We start from the raw sequence: 20515 nt of genomic DNA, 5'->3' as shown, positions 1-20515 counted from the left end.
TCACAGATGTTAAAGACTAGAAGATAGGCTTTCATAAAAGTATTGAACAAATGGTTTATTAAAAATATCTTGTGTTTTACCTGCCTTTGGCAGCCTAGGAGGTGGACATAAGACTCTCCAGATAGAAACTCTAGGTGGAAATGATAAGAGGTGTTTAAAAATCAATAACAATCACTTATTTCAGACCTCTTCCCTCCATATTCAAGGCACAGACATGTAATTTTGTACTCTAATAGTCAAATTTGTAAGTTTTTGGAGTTCCTTGAAGATCTACTGCCCTGGGGGCATTTGGATTATTGGTCTACATGCTTAGCTGCACTTTTTTTTAACATTTTTGGGGGATCATACCCCGAAGCCAGTAGTTCAGTATTTAACGGATTTGGACATGGGGATAGGAATGACATTCTGACAGATTTCTGCATCACATGTGGAACAATGAAAACTGTTGTTAAAATACCACATACACAAGAACGTTTTATATGAAATCTTTGAGTTGTGATTTGTTTGACGTTCATTTATACAAACTGTATGTATCAGACTGGATAGATGAAGGGAGAATCTGGATTCTAGAGCAAGACAGACTGGGCTTCTTTCAAACACAAAGCCAGAAATACTGTTGTAGTATTTGTGAAACAAAATAAATTTATAGCACTAATTGAAGTTTTGCCATGCAGGCATTATTGTGGCTTGAGCATAGTAAAGTACTTTTAGAGATTACTACTCCTAAAGTATGTTGAATTGCATTTTAATATTCAAGTTAAATTTAAAATGTTTTCCTTTAAATACACATAACAAATTTAAAATTGCATGTCAAGACGTATTGTGATATGATCATACTAGCAGTGCTGTTACTGCTTCCTTATACTCCTAAACAGTTTCCTTGGACAGGTTGCTGCATGGAATGTTTCACCTGTGGCTGCCTATCGAGAATGAACGGGAATGGCAATGAGCAGTTTAGTACCGCCTGCTGTAAAATGTTCAAGTGACACAGGCAGCCACAAGTCGGAACATAGCCTAATGTATCCTCTCTGATGTGCTTGTATATAATCCGTTTTTAGGACCAGGTTATTTCATATACTAGATACTTTTCTGATAAAGAGTAATGCAAATCATTAATAATATAGGTATTCCTATAATATGAGCTCTTAACGCCGCATAACTTTAAAGACCTTCCAGTAAAAAGTTTTATGGTCGTATTATTGTTGGGTAGTATTACTACACCTGCCTGTGTGCCTTTTGGATCTTTATCTTGCTTCATGTCTCACTAACTGCATTGTTACCAGGATAGGAAATGGGACAATCTCACCCCAACAGGAACACAACAGTACTAATTGCATTATTTTATTTGCTGCCTTTGTCCCTGTGGACACTGGAACCAAGAAGTGGCAGCTTTGTTTGAATCTCCTTTTCCAGGTGATATCCTGGTGACATTTCTCTTTCAGGACATCAGACGGCAATAAAACCTTGGAAAAAGATCAATCTCTTCAACAGTCTAACCAAAAAGTGCAGTTAAGCTGCATTATGATTGATTTCTGCATTTTTTTACCCCAATAAGTTATACTAGTGCAATTTTATTGTATAAAAATGTATACTTATGATCCTGTATATTAAAAAATAAAATGCTATATTCTGTGCTTAGAATAATCTATGGGATTTATTTAAAAAATGCTTGTTTGGATAAAAAAACCATATCATGCATTATTGATCATGTCTTCTCCTTTGCATGCCAGCTGTATTAATCTACACACGCATTATGATTATACCTTGCAGAAAATTTTCTTTTAATTGTATTTTCCACTTTTTCTCTGTTTGTTTCTGTTTCTGTGCAAGCATTCCTATCTGGACAGGGAGACCTCCCTTCTGCTCAGAAACATTGCAGGAAAACCCTCTCACTTGCTGACTAAGGTGATGAAGCTTGCTCTTTCTATTTGCATGATCTTCTCTCCTGCAGCTAGACTTTAACTATGAAATGGATTAATGGGAACTTGGAGCAGTGTAACATTCACAAGCTTACACTCATTATTTTTTTACATTCATCAAGACAGGTGTCTTTTATCAGTTTGATACATGCCAGGCAAATACTAAAAAATTGATGATTGCAAGTATTTTCTAATTCTGACATTACCTGGAAACCTACCATGTTATTACATTTTCTGTTTAATAATAATATTATTAAACACATGGTGCAGGCAGTAGTGTGTGCGTGTATATGTATGTATGTGTATGTGTGTATGTATGTATATATATAGAGATAATATTATACAGGGCCTTTTTCTGGGTTGAACATTGATGTATATACACATACAGGAAGTGTGTGTGTTTTTCATGGCAACCAGTCAGTTTGCAGCTGTCTTATTAGAAACTGCTAAAAGCTTGATTACTTCAGGCAGCACAAAGTCATCTCTTACGTCCATTTTTAATGTATCATTCTTCTTTATCAAAACAATAATATATTGTACTTCTGACTAAACTAGCTGTATCTGTCAAGACATGCAAGTGGCTTGCTGTGCACATGTGTGCACAGTGTGCATCTAAATTTTGCTTTATTTTAACATGTTGCATGAACATGTTACAATTAAACAAGATTTATATTGCACCAACATATTACGCAGCACTGTACATTAGAGGTTGCATATGACAGACAGATACAGACAGTGACACAAGAGGAGGAGAGGACCCTGCCCCGAAGAGCTTACATTCTAGGAGGTGGGGGAAGTATTGCACAATAGAAGGGGTATTATGGAAAGGTGGGAAGTAGTGAGCGTTTAGGAGACCGAAGAAGACTGGTAGGAAGTTTGAAAAGATAAAAACTTATTGCTTTATCACTTGAGGATATTTAAATCTTTGGGGACAAACAAAAAATGAAATGGTTGTATTCATTTTTCTTTAAAGCTCCCTTCCTATGTCATAGTATATTCACTGATATACTATTACCTCCCTACCTATTGTTGTGCACATCAATTACTCTCTTAATAGTGAATGGAAGTGACTCTGCAATACATTTAATTAATTGAATTGCATGGCTTTTGTTCTAACACAACCTTTCTTGACCTTTATTACCATGGCAGATTCTTTAACATTAATGTCTTCAGAGAACTCCTTCCTTCATTGCTATATCCACAGCTCATTGTATATTGGTGTGGTAGTCAATGGAAAGAATTTCACCCTTACAGATAGCCAAAAAGATCATTTGTTTAAGCGGTAACTGATCTGTAATGCACAAATTGCACATGGTAAAGAACCCCCAGCAACCTTTGCAGGAACCCTAGTTGAAAAACAGTCATCTGATTCTAAATGTTTTATATTTAACAGAGTGGGTTAACTAGTAAATTAAGAGTTAAATCTGAATAATGATTTCCTAATTCCCTTTTTACTAATACAGCTCACAAAAACTTACATGAAACAATGCACGTGCCTAACAATAGAAAGTGATTTCATGTGTATAATATACCACGTGGGGCTATGTTCAGACCGGTTGTATTTTCAATTGGTACCACTGCAGTGCACTTCTGTTTAAGCAGTCTTTAATTCCCCCAAAGCCCCAGGTATTATTTAATCACATGGCAGTGGTTATTTTTTTATTTTATTTTTTTCCTGTTAGGGCAGAAGATTTTTGGTGGCGTAAAAGCTTGCCTTTAACTCCTAGTGATGCTGGTGTCTTGTATTAACATAAAATGACATTACAATTGCATGTAATTTTTATTTCAATAAAAAAAATGTAAGCCCATTGTGTAAAATGGTTTCTTAATCTGCAGTTCTATAGGAAATCTGTTGCCTAGGTGTAGGGCAAAAAAAGGTAAATGGGTAATACTTTTTTTGGCTGGATGATGGTAAACATTTCTGTAATAAAATCCTATACATTTTTTTCCCTGTGTATTCAAATACCTTCAATGCAAAATATTGATCTCCTTTAATTTACTACATCAGATTGTCCAAGTTAAGATTCAGGCCCACAGTAAAACTACCAGGTTGTAATGTTAAAGATCAACTTTTTAAAATTATTTTTTATATAATACCATATACTTGTTTTTAATTTTTCAAAATTGGCTCCCATAAGGAATTTGTGCCGTGGATGCGTTTGAAAAAAATGCATCTGCAAAACATTTAATAGCTCCCTAGCCCAAACTCTTTACCATATGATTACTATTTTTTTTTAACTGCAGTCCTAGTCAACTATGTTGTGGTGGGACATGCAGGGGGGTAGTAAATAGAATGATGATGCCGGCTGGAATTGGCTTTAGCTTGTTCTTTCTTTATTGATAGCTACTGACAAGCAAAGGGCTGGGGATATTTTCCATGGCTTGTCAGGCACTAATCTTGAGGTAAGTTTGACAAACAAACTTGTGGAGCAGTGACTCGACATTAACTTCTGCAGAAAGTAAGTGTTTAATGTTAACAAAGGTACCGTGACTTCACGGTACATTTTTCATGTGGCTTAGCCACTTTTCCATATAACAGTATTCTTTGCACTGTATGTATAAAATAGCAATATATTGCTATTAAGTCTCCGAGGCTTTAACTATTTTTTTTACTTGAGATTGAGGTGGTATTAGTGATAGCTATAACATTCAGTAGATGTATTTTAATTTGCTTCTGTTTATCCCACTTACTGTATTTTTTTACATGTTTATTGTAAGCCCTTCCTAAAGTACACCATAGTGCAGATCCTCTATGAATAGGAGCTAACTAGGATCAATGAATTGTGGCCATTTTGGGATATATGGTTACCCATAAAAACACTTCAGATATGCCAGCAAAGGTATTAATATTTTTATTAATAAACAGTATTTATATAGTGCCAATATATTACACAGCGCTGTACAATAAATAGGGGTACCAAATGACAGATACCCTGCCCAGAACTCTGATCTGAATCTAAGAGATATGAAAAAAAAATCCACATCCTTGCTGAAAATGGCTAAACGATATGTGGCATCGCATTATGCTGTGAGTGCTAATCATCATATAAAAATCCAATTTGGCCAGACTGTGAGGGACAATTAATATAGGTAGTTGTGATTAAGTAAAACCCAACTTGTGCGTGCAACCTTCCTATGTATCCATCTATTCATAGTGCAGTGATAAAGGACAGATGACATGAATCTGAAAACTAGCAGAAGGTTTTTAGATTTTAAGAAAGATTAAGAGCACTCAGTGAAACTTTTGATTTCACAGAACGGACTGTACAAGCTGATGTTTTACACTTTCCATTTTGCTAATATGGCTGCTGACTCACTAGCTTAGTAACATTAAACACTCCCCTGTCTGGTCTAATTCCTGTAAGATCTATAAAACAAGCCAGCTTTCTATACCAAACACCTCAAGACTATGTAATGCTTTTACAATTATTAAAAAAACAATGTGCCCGTTTCCTTGTGGTCTTTAAAAATCCTGTACTTTGTTCACATAGCAAGTGCCCAAAGCAAAAATTGGTCTAGTAATAGAAGAAACCCGTATTTCACAATACATTCATTCCGGTGTCCCTCGGATAAAGCAGCGCAAGTCCTAGCTTATAAGAAAGTTGGTTCTTTTTCTGCCAACAGTTTGTTTTTTGGGGATTTTTTTTTTTTGGTTTCATGATCCATGCCAGTAGAATGAGAAAATAAAACCAGCAGCTATTTCATCATGTAGTGTGTCGAAATAGTTTTATTACCCTTTTCTAGCCAGCCATCATATCAGCTTGACACAATATACATTTTGTTTGGCATAATTTCTTAGGTGCTTTACATCCTGTTATAAATGTTGACTGGAAGTGTATTGTATTTTTTTTATTTTTATTTGGATACATTTCAGTTGCAAATTATTATCGTGTTTTCTTATTTTTAAGCTGTGTTCAGACTAGTGGTGAGGTTGTGGTGCTGTTTCTGCTTCCTTACACCCCTGTGCTGATTCATCAGCCGAGACTTTACATGTAGCGTCTTGCCCGTGGGAGCCCCTAGAGAATGAATAAGGGTGGCAGTGAGTGGTTCAATGCTGCTGGATGCCATCCACTGTAAAATGTTCTAATGTTGGTTCATCCAAGGGGGCAGCCGGGAAGCCGGCATGGTAACGCCTAAGCATAGCCTTAGCCACCAATTGATACTTTGGCCTGCTTTTCACATATTCTGCATAGGTACCTTACCCCCATTGTAAATAGCCTGTTCATTACGGGGATTAATAGCTCAAGCTTAAATACACAAATTAGTCACAGAACTTACTTGTGTCTTATTAGGTAGCTCAGTTTGTTTAAAACCTCACATGTTCTGCCAAATAATTCTGCAGTCTCCCATATCTGTATTTTTAATAAATTTTAAATGTAAAACATAATGTGGAGTAAACAGTCTTGTTGATAACTACATGTTATCTGGATAATAAAATACAGCCAGTCATCGTATATAGCTGTATTTTTCTGGATTGAAATGAAATCGGATATTTGACAAACTCAAGAAATTCACTGTATGGTTGTACATACCCTGGCAGAATTTGTAAGAGGTGAAACATTCTTCAAATGAAACATTACAAAATGACACACAACTAATGATAACATTACAAAATAGCCCAACCATTATTATTATTATTATTATTATTATTAATAAACAGGATTTATATAGTGCCAAATATTACGCAGTACTGTACAATAAATAGGTGTGACAAATGACAGTGTTACAAAGGAGAGCACCCTGCCCCGAAGAGCTTACCATTAAACAAAACATCTATATGGCAAATTAGATGGTTCCTGTTCAAAGTTTGCATACCAATAATTCACAATACCCACTTTAGCATTCGTGATTGCATGCAGAGCTTTGTAATAGTTGCAGATGAGGACCAGCAGTAAAGCTGCATTTTCTTCTTGGCAAACAACCTCAAGGTCCTGTACAATCTTTCTTGGGTTGTCTTGCATGAACTGCATGTTTGTGATCTCCACAAAGTGGTTCAAAGATTTTGTGATGGCCACTTCAGCCCCTTGACTTTTCTGCTGTAGCTACTGTGGGGTCAGCTTGGCTCATTGTCTTGCTGGAAGATGCGATGGAGTCCCAGGGGCACCTTTGGGACTGATGAATGCAAGTTGTCCTCCATCTATTTTCACTAAACTTACTGTGCCACTGTAGCTTACACACCCACAGAACATTCGAGATCCACCTCCTTGTCTGACAGCAGAGATGGTGTAGTTTTTGGCTCCTCCGTCCAAAGGACTTTGTTCCAGAACCTTGGCAGTGTTGGCATAATAAAGGATTTTTTTTTATTTTTGTTCACTTGCCTCCTTATTGTGCATTTTGAAACAGCAGCACCACTTGTTTACCAAAAAATTGCTGCCTGTATTTCACTTGGAGCAGGTTTCTTAAATTCAATTGTGAAATCTTGATTGGTCTACCTTACTGTGGCTTACAACAGAACCCCAAAATTAGCTCGGAGCTTCCAATGCACTTGATTAACTTATCAGCAAGTGTGATTAGAGGGGCATTTCCAAAACATCAAAAACCAACCATTCTGCAGTGAGAAAGATTCTCCAGGGGAAAACATTAAAGACGGCTTCCATTCTTCTAAGAGTGGATGTTCCAGCAAATTCACCCCATGGAGGTCAAATGCCCAGAGAAATTGCAAAAAATCCAAGTGCTGCATCTCACACCATACAGGCCTCAGCATGTTACATGTAAAAAGTTCATGATCATACAACTAGAAAAAGACTGAACAAATATGGCTTGTTTGGAAGAGCTGCCAGACGAAAGCCTCTAAAAGGAGCATAGAGACATGGCACCTGAACAAATTACAAGACTTCTAAAACAATGTCCTTTAGGGAGACCAGACCAAAGTGGAGATGTTTGTCCATTATGCACAGAGCCAAATGAAAACCAAAACTCTGCTTAGCAGCACAAACACCTCATACCCATTGTAAATCACATGTAGGATGGATGATGATTTGACTTGTTTTGCAGCCATAAGTCCTGGGTAACACTCAGTCATTGAATGGACCATGAACTCCTCTCATTACCAAAGTTTTCTAGACTTAAATATGAAGTTGTCTGAATAATAGCTAAAGCTTGGCCAAAATTAGGTAATGCAACAGGACAGTGATGCCAGCCCCACACCAGCAAATCTGCCACAGAATGGCTACAATAGAAAAGAGTAAACTTCTGATCATGCCTATTTGTGTGATTCCAGTATTATGACTTGTATGTGTTATAATTATGTGATAATTTTGCTTTTTCTGAGCACACTCCCTAAATAAAAGAAATTTGATCAGTCAAACCAGTGGCCAATATTTCACATATTCTGCCAGGTTCATATAAATTTATATGTAGAACATTTTTAAAAAGAATCCAGAAGTTTCTATTTACTTGAGCTTTTACTTTGAGTATGATTCACAGGGGCAACTCTGGATAATGGGATTCACTAGAATGAAGTTATTAATGAATGGGAAATTAAATTATATTCAACTTATTTTATCTTTTGTGTTACACAAAAACAAGCAGAAGAAAGTAAACATCAAGGAGGAGGCTTGCTGCCCGTTTTATCTCTCATTTTGTCTGCACTTGAGGGATAAAACGGAAATTGGAAGCAGAGGAAAATGTTCTTTTCCAGGGAAGTTATGCATTTCAGTAAATCACAGTAATTTTACATTGATAAGAAATTTACTTTAAACTGCACCATTAGGGCCTGCCATAGCAGCATAAATATGATCTTGTAAAGGCTGCTAAAGCATATTTTATTTTCCATTGTCCAGCAACCAGCACTTAGTTGCCATCTGTCCACTAACTATCCATAAGGTAGTTCAATTTCATAATGGCAACATAACTGTTCTTAACAGTAGCAAACATTCTTTCTTTATCTGGACAGACAGGGCTACTAGACTGAAGACCATTAAATGCTTTTAATATCCTTCCCTATGAACTGGCAAACATTAAGCATTGCAGAAAGCTCTAACACAGTCGCACTATGTTTGTGACTCATTACCTATAGTGTAAGATAGTCAGAAATTTTTTTGCTTTAAGAAAGCATGTCTGCTAAAATGGTTCATAAGCCAATGAACTTTCCTCATCTGAAACAGAGAACTTTTGTTTTTTTTCCCTGGTAAAATTATTTTCCAACTTTTAGAAACGCAACACATAGATGGAAAACATACCTTGTTGTGATGGTTTTCATTAACTTGAATGCACAATATTTTGATCATTGCAGGGAGTTTCTCTGTATGCTAGTCTCCCATCATAAATTAAATATTTGTTGTGTGGTATTTACCCATTTTAACATTTTGTAAGCAAATATTTCTTTTTTTTTTGTTGCACAACCTAATAACCAACACTTGATTCATATTTGAGGTAGCAATTGTTGTCCTAGTCTATAAACACTTCAGAGGATTTCTGCCCAATATGGATGGGTGGGCTCATCTTGGGCAAGAATTTCACGTGTACATTGCTCGCCTGACATCCGTGGATATTTTTTTTTCAGTTACTTTCCAATGTTTAGTGACATAGGCATCTGGTCCGTTGATATCATCTGTACATAAGATCAATTTAAAAAGCAAATATCATGTCCCTGGATGGACATGGTAATTAGTCTTCACTAATATAATGAGTCTGAAAATGTACAGGTGTACGGAATTCATTTAGATAGGCTGTCCACTGGGAGTGGTAGAATGGTATAATTGTGCCGTTTTCATGGTCTGTAAAGGCCTCCAATGTGTTTATAATAGAAATCCATTATGCCTTGTCTGGAAGATTGAATGCCAGTAAATCTTGGTATGAAGCCTTATTAATAAAATAGCGACTGTTTTCAAGTTTAGTGAAAACAAAGACCATATAACACAAGTATCTTATGAACTAAAACACAATCCAATGCTTGTTTAGTTGGCTGCTGAGAAGGTACTAAAGTTGTACCTGTGTAATGGCATTATTTGGCTTCCGTCGCCATTTTTCTGCAACAGAAACCAAATCCATAACAACATAATATGGCATTTATATATTCAATAGAGCCTTATGAAGTATGCATTTTATTAACATCTGTTACTTTCTGCTCTGTATAATCTTAACCTCTATTTTATTGAAATAATTTTGTCTATAAATTCATATATCTGCCTTCTGAACAACTACTGTATTTCAATGTGAGTTACCTTTTGGTGACCTGGTGTTCCCTTTGCCTTGTTGTTCTAACCGCTTTATCACATAATAATATACTGACAATTACATGAAATAATGGTGCATTTGAAGGTATTATTTTCATCCATGTGTTATGTTGGAATTCTGACTTTTGTTTTTTTGTTTTTGTTTTTTTTTTATATCAACAGGAGGAACAAGCTGCCAAAATAAAGGCAGAGAAGATTCGAATAGCTCTTGAAAAAATAAAAGAAGCTCAAGTGAAAAAGGTTACTGCAACAGAAAGTGGACAAAAGCATTTTTTACAGTTTAGAATCATGCCCAATATATTTCCCGATAGAAAGTGTAGATTGTTTGTCTACTACCATAATGTTAGTTGCCTAAAAAAGCTAAATATATAATTATAAACAGAGATGTTGTCGGCTGATTTGCTCAACGATAAGTCAATTTCCTGGATGAATATATTGTTTTATATGGCAAAACAATAAGAATATGGTATTGGCAGCTATCTTTATTGACTGGGCATTCACTGTTTTAATCGTTTAGTTCTTTTCTTATATAAAGGCTGCTATAGCAACCTCTGCCACTTTAACTGCTGAGCTTGCCTAGTGGGATGACTAACCTTGAATATTTTTCTTAATGTAGGCATCTTTGTCTATGTTTTAATTAATACTGTGAATTCAAGGTCTGTAACAGGGAGCATGTTCGAGCTAAATTGAATATCTTGTATAAAACGCAGTACCTTGATTATATAATTGCTTTGATTCTGGGGTACACTATAGACATCTCTCTTTCTATGTGTTTGAAATAAGCATTACAGAATCTAAAAAAAATCAATATAAAGCAGAAACTTGTGTATGTGTCTGTTTTTTTTTTTGTTTTTTTTTTATACTTGATATTTATAGCCAGTAATTGTTTTTTTGCTTCTGCTCCTAACCTGTTTTCATATAAAATATTTATTTTCCTTCACAGCTGGTGATCAGAGTGCACATGTCAGATGACAGCTCAAAGACAATGATGGTAGATGAGAGGCAAACGGTACGGCAAGTGCTGGACAACTTGATGGATAAATCCCACTGTGGATACAGCCTGGATTGGTCACTGGTGGAAACCATTTCTGAGCTGCAGATGGGTTAGTCTTTTTCTTTTTAGCACGGATTCAAACACATTTATGTTTAAATACATTTGTAAGGTTTTCTAATTCATTATTAAATTTTAATGCTTAGTTTTCAAAAATGTGGAATAATAAAGTTGTATGTAATGTGTTTCAAAGATAGTGTATCTAAAGCCAAACCTTTATTTTTTTCTCTCAATCAGTATGTTTTTCTCAAGATTTCTTTTCACTAACCGAGGATATCTTTGCAATGTGAGAGAACTCTCCCGTTACATAACTAGACAGTTATGCAGAACAAAATGTACATTGGTGGATTTTTCTTCTATTCGTTTTAAGTTAGACGAAAATGAACATTCAATTTGGGCGCTACATGTCTTTTGATAGTGGCGTAAAAAAATGTATAAATTTAAACAATTTGATGCAACTTTTTTCTTCTAACAATGTGGAAACTATTACAGTGTGCTACATCTGGATCATCACAACCTACTGCACACTAAGATGCAAAAAGTAAGTTCAGATCTGTTGTAGGAAAAGGTGTTTCCATGCAGCACCTTACCAAACACCGGACCATCGGCACCACAGGAATTCTAAAGGAATCACATTTGCAGCAGATGGTATTTAACAGCTCACTCACTGATCCATTCTGTATGGGCTGTAACCCGAGGAAGCTGTAACTGCTTTGCAACCTCACCACCAGTCTAAACATAGCTTAAGCTTGCCTCCAATATACCATAAAGGCCAACGTTGTTAATGATCCATAATGTTGCCATTTGCTGACTGCCACAGTAATAACACAAAGTAGCCACATGAATCATAAGTCTTCATTTGTTAATGAGATAATGACAGCAGGATTGTGACATACCCGAATACCTGAGTATAAAGGGGTTTTTTTTATGGCATTTTGGGTCAAAACAAACAAAATGGGGTAAATACAGTGAGTGGTTAGTTCTAAAATCCTAGTAGGGTTTACTGCTTTGTAAACTGTTCCTTGAAAAATGTTGATTAAGCCTGTACTTACTACAGATATTCTTATGTTGACTAGAAGGCTACATACATATAACTAGAGACTTTAGAATAGTATGTGATGATAAAATATTTAAACATTTTTACCCTGTTTGAGGACCCATGTTTGAGGACCCTGTAACATGTGAAAATATTTTTTATATTGATTTAGTTATGTATAATAGAGCTATGTGGTGTTCTTAAAATTGTGCAAGGGAACCATTTCTGTACTCCATATAAATTTTCTTCATAATCCATGTAATATATAATATGAGAAAAGGCAGGAAATTGGTAACCATTACTGTTCAATTTGGTCACTTTATGCAGCTCTACATGTTCACTTTTAATAGGCATCACCTGCAAAATATATTGCAGGTGGAATAAATATTACTGTGTTGTTTTGTTTTGTCTTTTTTTTTTTTCCAACACACACACAAAAGTATATCGGCTTGTAAATCCCACAGAACTGACAAGTTGTGTTTCACATATATGGCTAAATGATCCAACAAGGGATTTTTATCTTTCTACAGAACGTATTTTTGAAGATCATGAAAATCTAGTTGAGAACTTGTTGAACTGGACCCGGGATAGCCAAAACAAGCTGATGTTTGTGGAGCGCATAGAGAAATATGCATTGTTCAAAAACCCACAAGTAAGATTTAAATTTTTTGTCATTTACAATGTGGTATATGAGACTTTTTAATGGAATGAGCCACCATTAGGTGTGTGGCTCACTACTTTCCTAACATAATCCTGATTGTTGCTACAATAGTATAATGTGAATGTCAATATGCAAATGATTTAGAAGTCAAAGAGGGGAGACTGGGCAAGGATCAGTTTTATTGGGCTGTAAGGGTGCCATGATATTTTATTAGCCTTTTATGCAATTCTTTTTGATTATTATTATTTAATAAATATTTATGTACATTTGTGCTCTATGGTCATGTTTATGTGATATTTACCAAAGGACTTTTGGATTATAGGAATCAAAGACCCTTTTGTGTTTAAATATCACATTTGAGACACTGGCCAAAACAAGTATATATTCTGCTTCCAGTGGGTTCATACTTATTCTGTGCCAGTGACCCAAAAAAAACTGAAGCTAGGAAATTATTATGACTGCAAAGCATGCCTCCTATTCCAGTTACTTGTTACACCTTGTTCAGTATTGTGTATATGTGTATAGTTATATTATTAGAGCCAGGGCTTTGCTTTCTCCTGTTAGAGCAGGGGTAGGCAAACGCCGCCCTTTAGGCCAGATACGGCCTAGACAGTAGTCTGTTCCAGCCTAACGCCCCCCTGGTCGATCCAGCCTTATCCCAGCCAGCAGGGGTCGGCAACCCGTGGCTTTGGAGCCGCATGTGGCTCTTGAGCCTCCTTGTTATGCCTCCCTTCCCTATTTACCACGGCCGGCATTAATATTTCCACAGTCGGGGTAAGGGGACATTCCCTCACCTCTGGATGCATTGCGGAGAAAAGGGATTTACTTTCAGGGGCGGAGCCATCAGCGCGGGACTCGAGAGAGTTTCGGCCTAGTGTGCCTTCTTGTCCTCCTGAAATGGCCTAGTAGCCAAAAAAGTTTGCTGACCCCTGTGTTAGAGTCTCTAGCAAGAACAATAGCTTATTCTAGATCTGATGAGACTAGCAGTCACAGCCAGAAGTGCTTTAACCTCACACTACAGACACACAGAAGTGACCAGGCACTGTCACAAACCAAGGAGTGAACTGTTTTTCAGAAGATATACTAAATAAAAGGTACATTGAGCAGAATGTTTGTTGCAGTATTTGAAACTGCATACACTTAAGATATTCTCTTCCCTATCATGTCAATACGTGAGGACTGACTTCTACAATACTCTCCTAGTTTTGTTAAACAATTTACCTGCTTCTTGTGGTAGCCAAAGAGCTGAAGTTGCACAGGTTTAGTGTAGAATTCATTATCAACTGCTTTCTGGAGATTCTGCTTTGAAAAAATATTTACAGATCCAAATTTGCATTGCACTTTAATCCGTAGGCAAAGTATAATAATTTACACATTTGGAATATTGTTAGGGTTGTGAGGCTCCCGTTCAGTTTTAGGGTTGAAGTTTACACATACAAGATTGCACAGAGTGCCTGAACTATTTAATTAGGATCTCCAGAATCTGGAGCAATACCTAGTGTAATTTCCCAATATTTTTATAGTCCAACATTTAATCGGACAGTCAAAGCCATGTTCCAGCAAAGAAATGTGTACAGCTCTGGGTAAATTTTAACGTGGTCAGCAAATTCAATCCTTTACTGGAATCTGAGAGAAGTCTGGCAGAAGATCTGAAGGGAACTCTAGGTTGCCATTTCTGACATGACTTGTTGATGTCTTGTTGACTTGAAAATGTTAGTTGTCTGGCTGTTATGCTCAGTATAAGAAGAATGCAAATACATCTGACTGCAATTTTACATTTTTACCTTGTATAAAATGGTTATCTATCCTTCATATACAGTAAAAAAATGTCATGATAGGTACGCTTTAAGTTTGAAGTGGGGAACAGTTATTTTGTGCCTTACTGCAGTGGATCATTTGAATTAGCATTTAGCTTCATGATTTTGCTTATTCTACCAGTATTCCGCAATAGACACCCAAACTGTTGTTTGTAGCATCTTTTGTGTTAACAAAAAAAAAAAAAAAAAGCAACTATTTCATGACATGTTTGTTAAAAACCAGAAGCTTCATTAAGCCCTTGCAGACTGCAAACATCAAAAACTGTCTTGTGTCACAGAGTTGCCTTATTATTGAAGTGGTAAAATAAATGAAGCCTAAGACAGGACATAGTGCATATTCTTGCAGACCAATTACAGCATTTTGCAACAAATCAGATTGAGATGTTTATGCGTCTGAGTTTGCTAATTACATTGACAGTTGTGTTCTCTGCAGCCACACAGTTCAATATTCTGGAGGTGCACACATAGATCTTTGTGATATAGCATTTTTATCAGCACTTTCTGTTCTCCTACAACAAGTTGTCTACATACAGGATTTAGAGATATTTTTTTAAAGTTTTGGTTACAGAAAACCGAATTTTAGTAATAACCTGAAGTTCATTGGTTAGAAAAGTGGCCCACATATGGGTTTGTTGGTATTGGTTCCTTTTGTGACTGAAATACGTTTATAATTCCGTCCAGAAAGCTTGACCTTAAGCTTCACAGACCATGTAGTACTTGTCTAATTCTCCGTGGCTTAAAGGGTCAAAAATATTTTATTTGAATGGCTTTGCCTAGTGCAGGGGTGTCAAACTCTGGACCGGGGGCCAAATCTGACCCGTAACGTCCTTTTTTTGGCCCCTAAATATGAATTGCAGCTGGCCCGCCACTGCATTAAAATACGGGCGCTACTACAATTCCTGGCATCACTCGCGTCTATAGACCAGCGGGCTCTCTGCCTATGCGTGGCCCCGCATTGGACTGTTTTATAGATGCAGGGAATTGTAGTAGCGGTGCAATTTCGCCATTTATAGGCTTGTTCCAGATTGAATGTTAAGCAAAACCTCTTTGTTTCAATAGCAAAAGGTTTTATATCTAATGAGAAGGAAAAACCTCAATTTTTTTTAATAAACTTCAAGTTTGGCCCGCGACTTTGTCTAAGGTTTTAATTTTGGCCCTCTGTGTAATAAAGTTTGATACCCCTGGCCTAGTGTGATGGTATGGTAGCAGTTAAAGGTTCTCCACTAGAGTATCTCTTTAGTTTGGCTAAAAAAATGATTGAACCATCACTTTCTTTTGCCTAATACCCTATATTCTATTTTAGAACTACCTATTAGGAAGAAAAGAGACCTCTGAAATGGCAGATCGAAATAAGGAAGTCTTGCTGGAGGTAAGCTCTAAAATTTGTAACAGTATTTTTCTTTTATTTTCACATTCCATTATTGATATTTGTTCCCAGACTTAAATGCACAACACACAAAAATGTGAACACGTTATAAATTATTTCACATTAGTTAATTTAACCGTTTTTATAAAAAATACAGTTTTGAGCACCTATGGCACGTCTATGTTTTATGTCAACCTCGATCACTAACTTTAGCTGGAAAACGTGATCTGTGTGGACATTTTTTTTTTAAATGGGTGCAATAGAAGACGAGTGGTGGGTGTTAAAAGAAGAAAAAGTTGCAGGCATGGAGGGTTTGAGGTGGTGGGGGAGCAGTGAGTGCTGGGAGAAAGGGGCTTCAGGCACAATGGATTCTGGGGAAGGAGGGACTTGTAGGTGCAATAAGTTCTGGAAAAGGGTTGGCAAATGGAAAGCTGAGGAGATGCCAACACAATGAATGGTAAGAGTTTGCAATCATGGTGAGTGTAAAGGCTGTAGGCACACTGAACGCTGAAATAACTGGGTGTACGGCAGTAGTGGGGGACTGCTTGAGAGAATGGGGAGGTGTAAGGGGATAGTAAGGGCTTGCTGGCAATGCAGGAAGGTTGATTAGGTGACGGCAGGGCTCCAGCAGGACAGTGGGAGGAGGGATGCAGAGGGCAAGTATATAAGCACACGTGTATCTATTTAGAGGCTTGATTGAACAGGAAATTGCACTAGAATTGGCTTACAATCTGACTGGTTCATAATAAGGAAGAAGTGGAGGTGGGAGGAGAAAGGAGTCACTTTCAAAGGCAGAAAACCCCAATGGCAAATTAAACTCAGATTATAAATAGGAAAGTGAAAGAATACTGAGAAACTCAAACTCTATTTAATATATGATCAAGGATGATAAGAAAATAAAAAGGAAATCTATTTCAGTTTCCTACTGAACATTTTAATGGCACATGTGGACAGCAGGGGTAAGATGGTGCTTTCTTTCTGTAATAATCTACTTTTTTGTGTTAAGTTTGGAAATGTTCCTCCTCTGGCAAACAGACGTTTCTTGAATTCTAGCTACTAAAATGTGAAGAAAAGAAAGGAACAAGAACAGCTGTTTTTAAAAGACTGCTGTATGTGATCTATCTGTGAAAAATATGGACTGTTTGCACACAGAAAGATAATGTGTTCCCTTAACAAAAAGAAGATAGCATAATCGAGGCACATTCCGGAAGTTCTTGCCATAATGTGCACAGGATATTTGCACAGTATGGCAACCTACCTGACATAGTGAATCTCCAGTGTCAATGCTCCCATGTTTCTGTTGATATTTTTTCCTGGTCTTTCAGGTTCAAACATCTTCAGTCCGTTGAGTGGCTGGGGCCAGGATGACACAACTTTGCTCATGCTCACAGGATTTTTTTTCTAGTAACTTCACAAAACCACCTGTGCTCTGTGCTAGACATGCAATACAATAATTGATTCTGCCTTGTGGTATAAAAATGTCTCCATTTTAGCATTCAACACTAAACTGTAATGTGAAAAGCTATGCCTTGGATCAGATTAGTAAATGTATATTTTATAGTAAATATTTGTGAACTAGGAATGCTTAGCTGTCAGAGCCTAAGTTTCTATAAGCTCTGGAATCCATGTACAAGAGTGACCTTTATAAGGATAAGCATTCTGAGAATATACAAGACCTCTTTTAAGTAAATAAGATTTAAATTATCTGGTTCAGTTTCTTCTCTCAAGTTCTCACAAGAAGATACAGTACATAAATGCATGACTGGGAATATAAATTCCATTTGATGTGACCATAGCAGTTTCTCATAGTGTAAGGTTATGCGAATCATAAGATGCTCTTCATCCACATAAAAGTATATTATTATCATCATTTTGGTAGTGTTACTGTGAGGCATAGAAAATGGTTGCATTTTTTTTTTTATAAAACTTTACTTCTTGTGTCTTCAGGAATGCTTCTGTGGTAGTTCAGTATCTGTTCCAGAAATTGAAGGGGTCCTTTGGCTGAAGGATGATGGAAAAAAATCCTGGAAAAAGCGCTACTTTCTTCTCCGAGCATCTGGTATCTACTATGTGCCTAAAGGAAAAGCAAAGGTAGTGTTTAGCAGTGTGCTTAAAAGTTTGTACAATACTGTTTAGTTGTAAGAAAACTCTTTAACTCTTTTTGCCACTGATTGGCCTCTTACAAATCTTGCCCATGACTGAAATGCTGCAGCTGCCCATAGGCAATAAAGGGGGCAGCAGTTCAGTGGTTCAGTACCTCCCACTGTCAAATGCTGAAATGCTGGTTCATTAAAAGTCAGCACAAAGGTTGGGGCAGCCCATAGTCTGGCAAGGTGTCAAGCATTGGGAATGCCTGATATCACCTCCTGACTAGGCATGTCTAGTATTTTTGCTGTAAAAAGTCAACATTAGAAGCTTCAATAAAGGCTGGTGAATAAGACAGAAGAGGGTGATATTGCTCCCACTTCTCCCTGCATCTACATTTGACCTAGAATGACAGGTACACAAAAAAAAAAAAAATGCATTGTTCTTTTTTTAAAAAAAAAAACCAAAATGCTTTGCAAGACCAGTGTCATGGGTGAAACGTGCAGATGAACACATAATATACTAAATTCAAAGGTATTAGTTTGCTTTTAGATAGCAGTTCAAGGCAGTAAATTGTTTATAGAGCTGTTAAGGTTGTTAAGGCAACATTGGCAATAAACAGAAATAGATGGTTAGCGTGTCTGCTGGTGACCTGAGCTCAGTTGTGACATAAAAAACTTTAATTTGAGTTTATTAAACTGTTTCTGTTATCAGACTTGGCAAATCTTCCAGAATATCAAGGTTTGTAGGCAAACTGTTGTGTTACTCCCTCTCTTATATCTACATTTTTATTCATATTAGTAAGTAGTAAGTGTTGGTAGTTCTGGTCAGAATGTGAAATGCTGACACAGATATCACTGGAATACAAGTACATTTTAAGCCAATGTGATATGCATGCAAATAAACTTCTTCAAAACATCTTGTTCTTGGGTAAATGCCATGTGTACATGACATGCCTGCAAGTAAGAAAGTCTTGTTCAGTGGTAATTTTTAGGTTTTTTTTTTTTTTTAAAGTCTTTTACTAACTCTGAATGCCATCCAATGAACAGTACAGTGTTTGCCTTCTGAGCTTCATCAGTAGTATATAACTTGAATTAACTGATAAAAGAATATTAAATAGGAATATACATTACTTAGATAAATTAGAAATATATGAATCATTCTCATATCCTTCTCATTTCCAGGCATCCAGAGACCTTGTTTGTTTTCTCCAACTGGATCATGTTAATGTTTACTATGGCCAGGAGTACCGCAGCAAATACAAGGCACCCACCGACTACTGCCTAGTGTTAAAGGTAAGCCCTTAGTTATAATGACATAACTGGCTGGAATGTTTTGACAGGATCCTTATAATACATACCTTTTAATCCTGGTGGCACAGACAACATAAGTTAGACAGGAATCTGAGTATTCAATTACCACCTGGTCACTGGCCTATGTCTAGAGCACCTTCCCAAACGTTAACATGCGGGAACCCTTAAAATAACTTTCAGTTGTCAGGTAATCCCTGCCAGTATTTAATATATGCCCATGTCATGGTACATTTGCCTGGTGGTTAGTGGAAAAAATGTCTTACATTGTTAGACAACCGAAAGATTGCTATCTTCATGAATAGCTTAATAGATAATTAATGTCAGTGGTAACTGACCTGGGAGGCACAAATCTAATTCCCAAGAAACCCTAGATATCTGTCGGCTTATATGGACTGGAAATGCCCTACCAAGGACACTATAGTGTTGACTTTCTGGGCATCATCAATCCAGACTAAAAGCAAGCCACTGACTCTGCCAATCTTCAGAATTTTATGCAATGTGAATATCTCTTAGATTGTAAGCTCTTCTGGGCAGGATCCTCTCCTCATGTGTCACTGTCTGTATCTGTCTGTCATTTGCAACTAATATTTAATGTACAGCATCACATGTATGCTTTCACAGTTAATTTTATCATAGCTGTGCCTACTTCTATACCTACACTGCCATCCTGTGGTCTTCTGCTAAAGTGTAACAATATAATGGATCTCTAGCCTAAGGAAATCTGCAGTATTCCTGAAATTATTAGCCTAATATAAACCTTATTTGAAATGTATAGCATTACAATTATATTCATACACAATCATGTTATATATATATATATATATATATATATATATATGTATGTCTTTTTAAAGAGCTCCAATTTTAGTGATGACTTTAGACTGTACAATATGTTGGGCTTGCTGTTGAGTTAAGGTGCGTACACACTTCCAATTTTTATCGTTCCAATCGAACGATCGATTGGGCAAAAAATCGTTCGTAAAAAAGTAACCAACGACGCCGACGAACGAGGAAAGTCGCTGGAAACGAACAACCGGACCGGCGGATCGGATTGGACGACGATCGTTGAACATCGTTCGTGTGTACGGTC

At 36.7% G+C, this 20515-nt stretch overlaps 1 protein-coding gene across 1 annotated transcript in view; it reads left to right on the top strand.

Annotated features, from left to right (window-relative positions):
• Positions 1 to 20515, top strand: part of RAPH1 (Ras association (RalGDS/AF-6) and pleckstrin homology domains 1) — a gene marked incomplete in the record, with an annotated part of 100441 nt that overhangs the window by 71735 nt on the left and 8191 nt on the right. The window contains 7 exon segments of the mRNA XM_072418784.1: positions 1831 to 1905; positions 10259 to 10336; positions 11040 to 11199; positions 12714 to 12835; positions 15965 to 16030; positions 17975 to 18118; positions 19297 to 19407. Of these exon segments, the coding sequence (XP_072274885.1) occupies positions 1831 to 1905; positions 10259 to 10336; positions 11040 to 11199; positions 12714 to 12835; positions 15965 to 16030; positions 17975 to 18118; positions 19297 to 19407 (756 nt within the window).

This window comes from Pyxicephalus adspersus, chromosome 7 (genome assembly GCF_032062135.1).
Source record: "Pyxicephalus adspersus chromosome 7, UCB_Pads_2.0, whole genome shotgun sequence".
NCBI lineage: Eukaryota > Metazoa > Chordata > Amphibia > Anura > Pyxicephalidae > Pyxicephalus > Pyxicephalus adspersus.
Note: the sequence above shows the minus strand (reverse complement) of the source record. Positions and strands in the feature narration are given on the sequence as shown.